The sequence below is a fragment of the Vanellus vanellus genome (genome assembly GCF_965231255.1).
Source record: "Vanellus vanellus genome assembly, chromosome: 3".
Classification (NCBI taxonomy): Eukaryota; Metazoa; Chordata; class Aves; order Charadriiformes; family Charadriidae; genus Vanellus; species Vanellus vanellus.
The window spans coordinates 90,034,692-90,049,091 of NC_138907.1; the positions used below are offsets into that span (position 1 = coordinate 90,034,692).

Below are 14,400 nucleotides of genomic sequence, written 5' to 3' on the forward strand. Positions count from 1 at the left end.
TCCTTACCCTGGTATCTGCAGGACATAAGCTGTCATGTTCTTACCCTCAGAATGTCTCATAACAAGGGATGTATAATATCAGTGAGGTCACATAGAAAGTTTTGTGGGAGACCAAGAGTCTGTGCCACTGTTCTGAGTTCTCAGCTGGTGTCCTAAGCTTGCGCAAACCTTTCTATAACACGTTATAAACTGAATATACAGGAAATGCACAAAAATGCACAAAGTAATGTAAAATTATTAATTTTTATTATTTGATGTAAATGTTTATATTTTACCAAAGGTACTTTTATTCTTTGTTTACAAAGCCAAAAGTGTATCCAGATCACTTGCAAGTCAAATAGAGATTTCAGATGGAAAAGAACATTTTTCAATGACCGGTTACCTGAGTTACAGTGCAATATTTAATTTCAGACAGTATTGCTCTGAAGACTTTTTACAGTAAGAAATAATAAGCTTTTCAAGTCAAAACTTAAATCAGTGCTTGTCAAATTTAAGAATTCTCATGAACCAACAACCTGAAATATCTTACATAATATATACTATACATTTTTGCTTGCTTCTACAATAAATTAATACCCTGGATTAGGAAAAATATTTACAAAAACAAGATAAAACACAGTATAAAATTTTTTCAAAGATATATTTCTTCCAAGAAACAGTTTGGTACCAAGAGTGAAATATCAAGTCTTAAAAAATTGCTTCTCAATTAAATTCATGAAGGTAAATAAATAAGATTGAATTACACAAACAAACATTGATATCCTCATATGGGTTTATGCAGTAAAAGCATGTATCTCTTCTTGGGAGTATCCAAGATCCTTCAGATATCTGAAAGTCAGAAATCAAATTGGTAATATTAATATTTGGAACCCCAAACCCACCACAGACACAGCTGAAGCATAACTTCAGCACCATTATCTTGTTTTTATTCAGACATGCACAATGAAGTTTACCTCTGCAAATACGTTTAGAAAACAATTCATGACCAGGAGCTCGCATGCATTACATGATCTTTTAGGTTACTGAAAAATTTTCTAAACCCAAATATAGATATCATTTGAATTATCTCAGATTTCTCAAGAGGTAGCATAATTAATGGCCAGTTCCACCCTCCATCAGACCCATGCACTTGACTTCAGCAGGGCTGCAGACATGCAAGTGATGTCAATATTGTTTCAATATTTTGAAGCTACGCAAGAGAAAGTTAGAAGGCCTTTTATCTTTAAATATATGGCATATGAAATAAGGAAAGTATCAGGCACAGACATAAATAAATGCATTAATAAAAATTAAAAACCCAAAACCCAAGAGAAGTGCCTCTGGTAAAACAACTGCTTTAAATTTTACTTTTAATAATGTAGTTTGTCAAGCTAACAGCAACACAGAAAACTTCTTTCCTATTACAGCAACTTTTCTATGAACATCAAATCAAAGGCAGCATTTAAAGCTTTGGGGAAAAAATGCCATTGTTAAAGAGATGCTCTTAGAAAGTTTTGGCTGACTTACTAGAGCTCATGAAATTTACTTATTGCTTATATTTACTTATCTACACACTAAATATATGGCTAAAGTATGATGCCAGGATTTTTCAATTTAAAATTTTTCTTGCAAAGAAGAAAACATAAGGCTGTTTATGAAAGACTACCAAATCAGAAACACTATAGCTGGTTAGGTGCTCAAATTAAAAAAAACTCCTTGTCGTCTAGTTCATCATTTAAAATACTCACTGTACTCCTTGTTCTGTAAATGGCGTTGGACCACAGATGCAGATCAGCACTTTGGAGTCTTTCCTGCTTCTTTTCACAAACTCAGAGAGAAGAGATGAAGAAATCTTCCCCTGTTTACCCACCCAGTCCTTCGTTGGTTGTGAAAGAATGAATTGAACATCAAACCTGGTAAGCAGAAGACTATTTCAGAAATACAGCCTCCAATTAGAAATCTGCTACACAAAATGCTAGTGACTGACACACTGATGCTTCCTATGATTACCTTCTTGTTCTGCTCAGCTCCCACTCCACAGCATCAGATGTCTCAGACATTTAGTTACTACCAATCAAGTCAATCAAATAACCTCCAGTATTGTGTATTTAATTATTTAACCCAAATCTTTCAATCTTAAAGATGTTAGCAGTATATTTCACCTTACAAAGAAAAACAGCTGGTAAGCATTAAGATACTAAAGCCCAGATTTTATTGTTCTGTTATTCACTTAAACAAATGTTGGTGGAGCTCAATACAAAAGTAATGGAATCAGAATGCTTAGCCAAACTTGTGAAAATGTCAGTAAAATTTCATTAATGAGAGAATACCTCACTAACAGAGGTTTTAAAAACCCCACTAACAGGGTAGTTATTGAGTAAAAAAACAGGAAAACAAGCACTTGTGTATCTGAGGCTCTTAGTGAAAGGGAGAAGGGTTTTCTACTGTAAATTTGCACAATGTCTAAACTATGAAGCTTTGAACGTGCCAGACATCACCAGGTTATGAAATAATACTGATTTTTCACTTCAGTGTTGTGAAGGAACAAGTGAAATTCGTTTATTCATACAATTTCAATGAAGAATTGATTTAACATAATAGAAGTACCCTTTGTTTATGCTTACTTAAGGCAGTGACAATTTGTCTAGGGGTAAGAGAAAAGTTACTGAAATTAGAAGGCACCCTGACTTCTGTCTCCTGACAGAACTATGACCTACTAAACTAAATTGACATTACATGTGCACTAGTGCATTTTAACCGTAATTTCATTGTAATTTTCTCAACTAAGTGACACCAAAGAGACTTTTCAAGACTTCTCTCTAAATTCAGAATGTTGCTCCCAGGGTACATTTTCCTTGTCTAGCACTTCTATCACTTCTGTGCTTCTCCTTGCTTATCTGTATTTTCTGTTGCTAAGGCTAATTTTCTTCACCTTCAAAAAGCTTCCCAGGCAGTCTTAATCACCTCATCTCACATATCATCTCCAATAAACATGTATCAGTCAAATCAAAACCCTGGCTTCCTATGGGACCTACAGAACAGAATGACATAGCCTGCTGCTGTGCATCTGTGACCAATACAAACACATCTCCTTCCACTCCCTAGGTCTCATTAAATTCTTAGCAAAGAGTTTCCAGAATCAGTATCTGTCTTTGTGCCAAAGCTGTACAGTTAAGTCTAAGCCCCAAGACTTGTTCTTGTCTACTCTGGGACTGTACAAATTGTTCTCCACAAGACTGATAAATACCTTTCATCTTTAAGAGCTAATTGCTCTAGTTGGTTTCTCCAAAGTATGTCATCTTCTGTTTTGTTGAAGAAGATCAGCTTCACTGTCCTTAAAAAAAAAAAAACAAACAAAAAACCTGCAGATTGTTTCTGTATTTGAAACATGTTAAAAAATCAGAACTTAGTGCATTATCTTATGTTTGTTTGTTTTGCAGCTCTGAAATCCTCCAATCTTTTTGCCACTAACTCAATATAATATTTTTCTTGCTGTACCTCAAAGTATGTTGAACTTGTGACCTCTCTTCCAAATGTCATAACCCCAGTTCAGGGACTGCTGTCCTAAGAAAAACAAAGTCTCTTGAAGTTCCTAATACCTGACTGAGAATACACTATAGCTTGTGAAGTTTTATCTAGTGGTTTCTCAATACTGTTTGAGCACTACTACTTCAATTAATAACTGGTATATGAACTCTGCACACCTTTTTAATATTACACACACCAGCTTGTAGAGGTGAAACTGGAATTTCAAAAAGGTTATGTCAATATTAATTTCATAACGATGGAATCTAAACACATAGGAGTAAGAGAAAATGAACTCATAACTGACCAGCAAACTACAGCTCTGTACCAGGTTATTTTATTCATACTTTTTTTTTGATTACTGTTGATCTACTCACCTCAAAAGCTACTGCTTACAGGCGTTGTATTTGCCAGGTAGCTCACATAAAAAAATAAATGCTCTGTCACTAAGGTCAGTGCTATTATCTCTTCAGATTTTTATGCTACAGTGGAGGTAAAACACAAAGACTGACTTTACAAAACAGAATTTACCGTTTGATGAAGCCACATAAACCTAACTTCTCCTTTATTGCTAATGACAGACTGATACCCTGGGGACAACTGATATAAGACAGATGACCTGTTGTTAAATGCAAGCAGTCCCTGAACTGCACTCCACGGGGCGTTAAGTTACTGTTGTTTTTTCCACTCAGGCACAGCCCTGAGCAGAGAGAGGATGTTGCTGTGGTGGCAGCAGCAGCAAGTTCAGTGACGTACTTGCAGGAAGCTGGAGCACTGGGATCTCTGGCACAGAAACATATGCAGAACCACATGAGTACCTGTCAGGGCCACCACTGAGACTAAGCTAAGCCTGCTGGTCTTTCACACCACACAGTTCCATAAACAAGGCACTGCACTACCCAGTGTCTCTTTTACACATCTGGCCTTGCTTCTAAGAGACTAGCACTAGACACAGTAAGTTTATATGATGCTGCACTGAAACTAGTAATTCCCATCACCTCATCCTTGTACCTTGCAGAGAGCCATCTTTCACACATGAGCATCACATATGCTAGGGCTTCTGTGGAGAGCTCACGATCTCCAGCTGTTCTTCAACTGCAGTTTAAAAGTCTGTATTCTCTCAGTCTGAAGATACTACGTTTTTCTGACTTCTAACTTTTTCCCCTTTTGCAGTTTGGTAGCACTTCAAAATACAAGGAAATGTCTTACAAGCTATATCAGATGCCAAAAATAAAAGATCATCTTTTACTTAAGAAGCACATTCATTTTCTGCTGCCAAAATATAAAACTGAGGTATGACCGTTGTATATAACGCACATCATCAGTAGTGTTACTGAGAGAAATAAGTTCCAAATGCATCACAACTCAAAATACTTTACAACACAGAGGCTTTGGAAAACTCGCCTGGCATAGAACAAAACAGTCCCAAATCAGCTATGCTGCACCTTTAAATACTAAAATCAACTTATTCAGAAGCTAGCATGTATCAAAAATCTAGGTTCCTTACATGGTTCCCAGGGCTCACTTCCCTGACAACATGGAAAATAAAGCCCACTTCAGGAACGTAGTGCTGTCAAAGCACATGCACCACAGCATCTAGTGTTAGTCAGGTGGGGAAAAGAGTCAATAAAAGGTGTATAGGAAAGCCACACATTTTGTTCATTGGGCACAAAGGTAGAAATTGGGTTTTTGGAGAATAATGCTTTGAGACACACTTACTGATGCTCCCCAGTGTAAATAAATATGTCTGCTGCAGTACGGCTCAGTACTCAGCACTATAAAAAAAAAAAAAAAAAAACAAATACCCCCCCCCCCCCCCCCCCCCCAAATTTTGAATGAACTGGTAACAGTCTTTCTAGACATGAGGGCAAAACCAGCTAAAATGAAAAAGATTTAGATATGATCCCCACCAGTACAGAATAGCTGGTTGAGCAAATGATGACAGACGTTTAAATAACAAATGACAAACTTAAATCAGCTCTTTGGAAGGAAATAGGGAGAATCTGACATACTGGTAACTACTACAAGGGGTGCAGGTTTTAATAAACTCAAAACTTGGTATGCAAGGTTTTATGGAAAGCTGTATAGGGAGAGGAGTTAAAGAGATCTTCACCTGATTTTAACACAGAGATAGAAGAGGAGGGAGAAAAAGTCACAAAATCACCTTCAAAATGAGAAAAGTGAGGATGAAAGTGGAACACTATATTAACAGTGAATACGAGAACAGAGTGGTAGTTTAGGAAGGAAAAGCTGCAGAGGAAACAAGATACAACTATCAAGGAGAATTAAGAATAGGCTGCAAGCATCCTATATGTACTTAAGAGCGTTAGCCCTCTACTTAGTGTTTAGTGCCTTTGTGCCTCAGTCTTATTTAAAAAATGTATCCATCTGACTGCAGTTATACTCCACCAGTAAAAAGAAGCAAAAAATCTCAGCTTAAGAAGGAAAAAACAGCAGAGAGGACTGATATTCTTTTTAAATTAATACTTTGGCCAAATACAATTTGGCCTGTAAGAGAAGAAAGAAGACTGAAGCAAGAGCATTATCACTTCAAGCACAAAAGGATACTGCAGACAGGAAGAGACCAAATCGTTTTCCACACCATAGGCAAGAAATAACAGACTTAAAAGGTAATAGGGAGACTTTGGCTAGACAGTAAGAATGGAAATCCAATGACCCAAGCCTATTACGTGACAGCAAACGCCGTCTAGGGAAGTTGTGGATTCCTCAGCGCTCAGAGTGCAGCCTCAGAGATTCAGCAGCACTCGTCAAGCACTAGACAGAAGCTGCTTCTGCACCCTCAAGTGACAGGTCAGTCATTATTCAGATCCTTCCTCAACTTTCTGCAATTTGTGGTCTAGCATATGCCATCCCCATTTACTTTTCGTAACAAGATAATTGTATTTACACTGTTTATATACACACATAATCTCACGTATAGAAATAGTATATATAAATATATATACACACATATATAATCAAGACCTTCTTGCAGTATATTCCCGAAAGACAAAGTGTGAGTTAAACAGCAAATATAAGGCCAAGAAACTAAGTTGCCTAGAGCAGTCAGAAACACCAAGCTTTAAGTGTCTGCATATAAACAGAGCCTCTACCAGATCAATTAATTCCAGCACCTAACAAGCCTCCACAGCAAGAAGGAAAAATTAATTTACTTTGCCTAGTAAGAAAACAGATGTTGCTGCATCCTAAGCTAACTTTCAGCACTGAGTTCCCACAAGAAATTGTGCTGAAGAGAGTTAAAATAAGCCACGCTGGTCATTTTTCAAGGGCAGCGTAGATACAAGCACTATCTATGCAGCAGTGGTCTTCCATACACATTGTATACTCTGTTTATTCTGGTTATGGACAAAATGTCAAGATTTGTATCTTTTACTACACTCTCCTTAGTTTTGCTTTCATATTATCACAGCTACCTTTACCTGACATACTAGTTTCCCCCTCAAGGAGAAAAAAAAGTTAAATTATTCTAAATTCACTTAGTAGTGCTTCTCAAGCATTTTGTCAGATGATAGATTTATCTTTTGGATTCACAAAGCCAGCCAGACGCGTTATTCACTACTGACAATCCATGACACTCTGGAAAAGCTAAGCAGTACACAGCTCACAAAATAAGATTATATGTAATCACTGGACAATAAACAATATAACATCTGGGTTTAGATTTTTTCCTAGAAACAGACCTCTGCAGTACATGTAATCCTTTTTAGCTTTACTATGAAGACTAGCGTCCAATTAATCTTTCTATGTTGTTTCAAAATGTGCTTCATAAAAACATAATGAACCAAAACATCCTGTGCTTATATTGAATAAATCCCAGTATTAGAAATTAATCTCCATTACAAGAGTCTGAAATCGAAGGTACAGGAAAACAGTAGCAAGTCTGTTGAACTGTCCTCTGCAACAGCTTTAAAAAAAAGTCAGGCATATTTTTAATTTTTGTAGTATCCCAAATTACACAATTTTGTTCACATTAACAAATGTAATCTGCTAAGAAATTCTGCAAGACATGATTCTAATGGCAAACTTTTAGCAAAAGTTGTGCAAGCACACCTCGTCTCTATCAAAGTATGCCCCTCCAGTAACTATTTGCATTGCTTTTTAAAGCTTAGCTATTGTTTACTCTCTTCAGTTGAGATTTATTTATACTCAACGTTGCAGTTTAATTTACATTACAGTTGTAAATGGACAATGACTTCAAGCAGAAGTACTAGTTCTGGGGTTCTGAAGGACGTAAGGGGCCAAAATGTCCTGTTCACTTGAACAACAAGAAGTAATACTTTCTTTTGTAGACTTTTTACAAGCAGAGTACAGAATGCATATGCAATACAAATTTTTAATGCATTTGAATATACTCAATGCTAGGCTTATATAAGTCATGCTTTCGTAAAAACCAGAACTTACCTGGTAAAAGCGTGTTACTGTTGCTTAGCAGGTAAAAAAATATAAAAGTATGCTAGCTATTCTAATAGATTAAAGAGAGGTCATAACTAAAAAGTTGTAAACCTCCTCAAGTCTGAAAAAAAAGTATCTACATTCAATACAAAAAAAGGCACTCAAATGCACAGCTAGTTCTAAAAAAACCCTCAGATTTTCTACTTGGTGAGCTCATTTGTATGACAACTAAAATCCAAAATGCAAGTCAATCCATTTTTCTGATGTAGCAAATAACCGCATATGTGTAAATTCCCTAAGACTCTCACGGACTCTTCCCTAAAGCATGCCAGCTTTTGGCATAAGCTGAATAAAAATGCTTTCATACTATTTATTAATTTTTTAAAATTGTTTCATTAACACTGAAGCTTGCCCATTACGCTTCATCCTTCCTGTGGATTATTTCAGCTTGGGGTTAAATCATAATTATACATACCGGAGGCAACTAACTTCAGTCAGAGCAAAATTCAGCAGTTTAACCATTGGTGTGAAGCCTGTGCCTGCTGCCAATAAAAAGAGATCTTCCACAGTTTGAACCTGTGACTTCTTGAAGTTACCTTCAGGATTGCTGACAGAAATATAGTCTCCTTTATAAAAATAAAATAAAAGAGAAGGATAAATGTTAGTAAGATGAAAACAAGCTAATTAGTATTCTGATTTTTAAAAGGCCCTTTCATATTGCCTTCATCTTTGTAGTATTAGGGTTCCTTTCAGAAGGGTACTATACATTTCACACAAGGATCATTCTTGTTAAAAGAACAGATGTTCAATTAAAATGTCTTGTGTTGACGGATTTTACATGACACGAGTACAAAAACATTTGCAAAGTCAGTGTTAAAAATCTGCCTTGTATCTGGAGCAGAAAAGGAAGTGCGTCTTTAATCTATAAAACAGACCTAGCTTACTTTATTCAAATGTACAAAAAGTTGATCTAAGATTATATAGAATCAAATACAAAGTAATCAACTATCATGTGTGATACAGTTGACACATCTGAACAATTAAATACACATTTGGAAGATCAGTCAGGAGAACTTTATGTAATGGACAACTCCTAGTTACAGTGAGGATAAGCTTGTACATTTGGGGCATGGAGAATAACGTTTAAAAAGTTATAAGCCTGTCCCAATGTATAAGTAGGTAAATGGTAAGAACATCACAATAGTCCGACAGTGAATCTGAAAAGATAAAGCAACCGCTGTAAAACTAAATACAGAAACACCCAACATAGGCTTACCAATTTCTAGGTGGTCAAGTGCCTGTGTGAACAGTCCACAGGAATAAATTTTAATCATTAAATATATATGTGCACCATCATGGCAAAATGGTTCTTTGAAATCCAGTGGCAAAAAAGGCAGTACAGGTGTGTATGGTTTTACTACCTCTGTCCCTAGACAGGAGACAAAAAAAAAGCAGCTGAAGTAATATGAAAATTACTCTATATCCAGCAAATTTAGTGCAGACAAATACAAAAATAAACAAACAGTAAACAAACAATCTGCATATCCCATAAAAATAACACCATCGCATGCTTTTAAGCAAGTACGTTACTTTCCCCTGCACCAGTTCTTATTACAGTAGCCTTCCACTTCCAATTAAAATCTTCAGGCCACTGTACAGGTTATTATTTCTACACTACTTAGCAATTCAAAACACTGGAAGAAAAGATCTAGAGTCATCCCCAATGATCATGAAAATCTAAACATTTACATTTCATTTCAAGGACCAAAGCTGGATTTTTTCTAAATTGAAATAGCAGATTCTTTGTACTGCATGATTATTTTTTTCTTCCACTATCATTTCAAAAACCTATGGTATAATGGTAGAAAAAAGACTGCAAGAGTTGGACACCAGCAAAGAATTGGGCAGGGAGGAGGAGGAGAAGAAAATAGTGCGCAATTGAAGGATATTTAAAAATTCTGCTGAGAAATCTCTCTATCATGCATAGTGCAACAGAAGTACAGTGACCAGCATAACCATTAATATCCAAATTTTAAAAGTAGCCTTAAAAAAATGAATCAGATATTTCTTTGACCTCCCATTTTATCTTTTTAAGTTTGTTTTGAAGAATAGTGCTTAAACAAAGCTTTTTAAGATGCATCCGTCTAACAACCTCATGTTATCATTAATATCATGCAATTGGAGTGTAGCGTTTCCATGACTGCTATAAACCCCCAGAAGAAAGAAAGAAAAAAAGGAAAAAGCAAAATTGCAACGTTACCCTCTGCATGCCAAAAAAGCTGCAAACCAAAAGGAACTGACTAATCCTATATAACACATACAATGAGTTTCCCCTTTTCAAAGATGAACAGCACTACTTCAGTAGAGAAAATGTTTTAAAGGAAGCGTTGAAAGAAGAGCCAAGCAGGTCAACAGTAAATGCCAGCCACTTCAACAGTCAGCTTTCCAGCAACATTAATCCAGTCAGTTCAGTATTAAGCACTGATTGCGAGATCCTGGAAGCAGAGACTTTCTAACTACAACCAGGGCATTAGTGGTCACGGACTTGGCATTCTCCCAAGACTATGAAAAGGGATTTACGTTAATATCACCGTGGCTACATTCTTAATGTTTCTTACCTGCAATGACTTGTTTGAGGTAAACGTGTTGTCCAGTGGGAACATGGAGATATGTGCTTTTAGGCAACATTAAGCACAAGAGCTTGGTGTCGTGGGTAACCTCCGTCTTCGAAACCAACTTGCATTTTCTGTAGAAGAGTCCTAAAACCATGGTTTTATTTGTTACTTAAGCCTCAATTTGTCTTTCTATTCTTATACATCTTCTAATAAAAGATAGAGAAAGGTATGTATTTCACTCTACATAGTTATAAAAATACTATAAACAGATGTTTCTTGTATCATTACTTATAATTATTTTTCTAATTTTGGACTAATGGCTCATTTATAGCCTTACACTAGGCTGATGACAGACAATCTGTGAGTTACCAGCATTGACTGGGAATATGTAGAAAACCACCAAACAGTAGCAGAAAGCACAACCCCTTGTACTAACTACACTGCATCTGCACTAAATTCACCATACGAGGACAGCACGAATACACATATGCAGACTAAAACCAGCTTGGGTGACCAAATGAAACATAAGCTAGGCACAGCACCACAGTCTTCATTAACAGACTATCTAAACCCACCCATCATCCCAGATATTTATTGGCCTGACCACCCCACACCGTTGCACTTTCACTGCTATTAGCACAACGACAATTTCTGATACAGCTTTGCACATTTTTTCAGGTACACAATACCAAGACTTAAATGCCTACACGTGACATAAAATGAAACTGACATCTGTGCCTACAGAGGCAACGCACACTTCAGCATTATCAATAAATATTTTAGACATGAATTGGTGCCTTCAGGCTAACTAGAAATTACGAACTCCAGTTATGTGTTCACATGCTTACTTAAATCACCTACAAGGTCATATGTACCACGCAAATTTTTGTTGATACAGGTGTTTTGGAGGCAAGGACATGGGTTTCAAATACAGTGCTTTTCAATGTGCACATCAACTAAATGCTGGGCAAAAGGTAACTGAAAAAAAGAAAGCATTAAAAATAAAATAATAATAAAAATAATATAATCACTATGCAAGGTCTGCATTTCCACCAAAATTTTTCAGAAACAGTGAGGAATCAGGGAAAGAACACTGCTAACCAGAATAACTATTAAAAAAACCCCCTTTTTACATGCCTCTTCACAATGGGGATTAAAAAAACAAAACAAAAAAAAAAAACAGTGAAAAAGACAGTGGGGAAAAGGGAAGGAACACCCCAGAATATTAAGCTTTGTTCAGGGACAAAGGGGAGAAACTATACCAGTTCCACCAATACCTTATGGAAGCTTAAAATAATGTTTTCCCTATACCCACAATAGGCTCAGAGCAAGATAAGCCACTTACTCTGCCTCTGCTATGACAGGGGCAATAACCCATCACTTATACTGGAAATTATCTCTGTGGCAGAGCACTCAGTGTAAGTCTGGGCAGACCTGCACTCGTTTTAACTAAGCAGTCATCCTGAACAATGTAATCTGCATCATTACATCACTTCATAGTCTAAGAGAGGATTTGAAAACACAAAAAATAGAGGGCTATGCCCTGCTGATTACAGCCAGAGACTGCAGAGCATAAGTAGGGGTAAAGCAGCAAGAAAGCAGCACTTCAAAGAACAAAGGACACTGATGCAAAAACAACCACTTAGTAGCTTTCATTCTGGAAAGAAACATGCTTACAAAGCTTAATTTAGCAACAAATGCCAAATATAGGAAGGTATACCTCAATTCTCAGCTATAATAGCCTATTAACTGACATCAGCCTGTTGCTATTGCCACAATGGGTTAGTATTTGACTACTTGGGAACAGCTTTCCTAAACTACTGATGGGAATAACAATTGCTGCATAAGGCAAGTGACAGCATATTGCAGAATTCTAGATACAAAACTAGAGGTGTAAATTGAAGATGACCAGCAGTCACTTTTCCTCTTCTACCTTTAGAAGAGTATTTTTCAGCCAGCCTTTTATTTCAGCACTGCAGTATTTTTGCTGTAACCTGAAATATCAGTGTGAAGATAGTAACACATTGCCCAACTAGATCTGTAACTCAAGGGAAGTTTCATGGGCTATAAGATATTGAAAACTTAGCCCAGCAAAGAATGAAAAAAAAAAAAAAAAAAAAAAAAAAAAAAGAGAAAGGAAGAGAGAAAGGAAGCAAGCAACAAAATCCCATGAGCAGCACTATCTAAAGTTCATACTTCCAAAACAAGCCCCCCAAAAAACAAAAAGCAGAAAGAAGCCGCCTCTTTCCTACAATAATCCCACCATGCCATTTACCATTTTCAATGTAAAATTTTTAACCAGTCCTAGTGAACATTTTCATGTAAAGCCTCTCAAAATTTGACAGGTTCATAGCTGAGAATACTTGAGCACGACACCCTTCTAACGACACTTTCTGCATTGAAGCAATTTCAGTGAAGCGACATTACTTCTCCCCTCTTTTTCGCGTGTTATCGAAAAATACTCAAGTCATTAGCATAAATAGCTGAGCTGCTCCTGAAACAGGATGAGATGCAAAGGGCACAAGCTGCAACTCAGGAAATTCCAACTCCAGTTCCAACACAATGAGGATGGTCTGGTCAAACACTGGGGCAGGCTGCCCAGAGAGTCTCTGTCCTTGGAGATATTCACACCTTGACTGGACAGCTTTGAGCAGGAGGTTAGACCAGATGACATCCGGAGGTCCCTTTCAACTATGTTAGTCTGTGATTCTAACGTTTCTTTCCATCTTAATAATTAGAAGTAGAAGCACCTCAATCTTTTGTATTTTGCCACTGCACCAGCAGGTGTTTCTTTACTTCCTGACTTTAATCACATGCTGATTCTTTTTTGAACAGAAATAGACTACCAAAAAATCTGTAGTAAGTGTACGTCACTTGCACATGGCCTAAATCCTGAAGTCAGCCAAAATTCTTTCTCAAGTGAAGTTTCCAATGAAGTCTTCACTAAATGCTAGGCATTGCTGCAGCTCAAGTGACTGCTGCCAATTGCTTCCTTGCTCTTACCTCCAACAGCACCACTAAAGGGAAGCCCAAGTCAGTAAGGCTGGCTGAACTTTATTCTTAACTTAGGGCTACAGTTTAAGAACAGACACCAAAAAAAAAAAAAAAAGCTTGAGAGTGCCTCAGTAAGCTAGCCTGTCCATTCTCCTTCCCCAGCGTTCTCTAAGAGTCGTTTAAGGACCACTTTGAATATTTCAGTAGTTTCATCTAATGAATTATCACTTTCCACGTAATTATCTGGATTGAAGTTATTGCAGCGTTACTACCCCAAACATTCTGCTCTTCCCAGATATTCTGGACTAAAAACCCAGGCAAAAGAGTTCAAGACAGCTGGAGACTTGTTACAGAGTGCTCTGCAACAGTGCAGTCAATTGCTGCCTGAAAGAACAGCCATCACTATTAATATTCCCCTCTTTAATAAGTACAGGATCACAGCCTGTCAATTCAACCACAACAGAAACAAAAGAATTTCAAACAGAGAAAAGCTTTCAAACAAACAATACTTAGCCACAAAATGTTTAGGAGTTAAGGGTTTAAACAAGATGTTCCAGCTCAGCCATACTTCTTTCTAATTGGCTTTGCTTCCAAGGGTATAAATAAACTCTGCTAGAAGGGTGAAGTATCTAAATACATGTAGTTATGCCTGGAAATATACATTCAGGTTACTAAATCTCAGCTGCAAGTGCAATTTGAGCATGGACTAAATTAGCATCAAATTCATTACATACCACTATTGCCACAGTAGGTGGCCATGGCATTTTTCTGCTTACGCTTGTTTTCTTAAATTATTCAAATACCTGCTAGTCACTTATCCACTATAAATGCCTGCAGAGACATAATGTGAAGCCTCTGACATGGAATAAATCTT

General features: G+C 36.9%; 1 protein-coding gene across 2 annotated transcripts in view; it reads right to left on the reverse strand.

Moving 5' to 3' along the window:
* Positions 1 to 237: 237 nt before the first annotated feature.
* The window catches only part of LOC309670797 (cytochrome b5 reductase 4-like), a 42,417-nt gene continuing 28,254 nt past the window's right edge, over positions 238 to 14,400 (reverse strand). For both annotated transcript variants that reach the window (XM_082481900.1, XM_082481899.1), the window contains 6 exons: positions 10,536 to 10,676; positions 9,194 to 9,346; positions 8,393 to 8,543; positions 3,227 to 3,313; positions 1,728 to 1,892; positions 238 to 828 (listed from right to left, as the gene is read on the reverse strand). In XM_082481900.1, the coding sequence (XP_082338026.1) occupies positions 774 to 828; positions 1,728 to 1,892; positions 3,227 to 3,313; positions 8,393 to 8,543; positions 9,194 to 9,346; positions 10,536 to 10,676 (752 nt within the window). In that variant the 3' untranslated portion in view covers positions 238 to 773. The remainder of the gene's footprint in view (positions 829 to 1,727; positions 1,893 to 3,226; positions 3,314 to 8,392; positions 8,544 to 9,193; positions 9,347 to 10,535; positions 10,677 to 14,400) is intronic.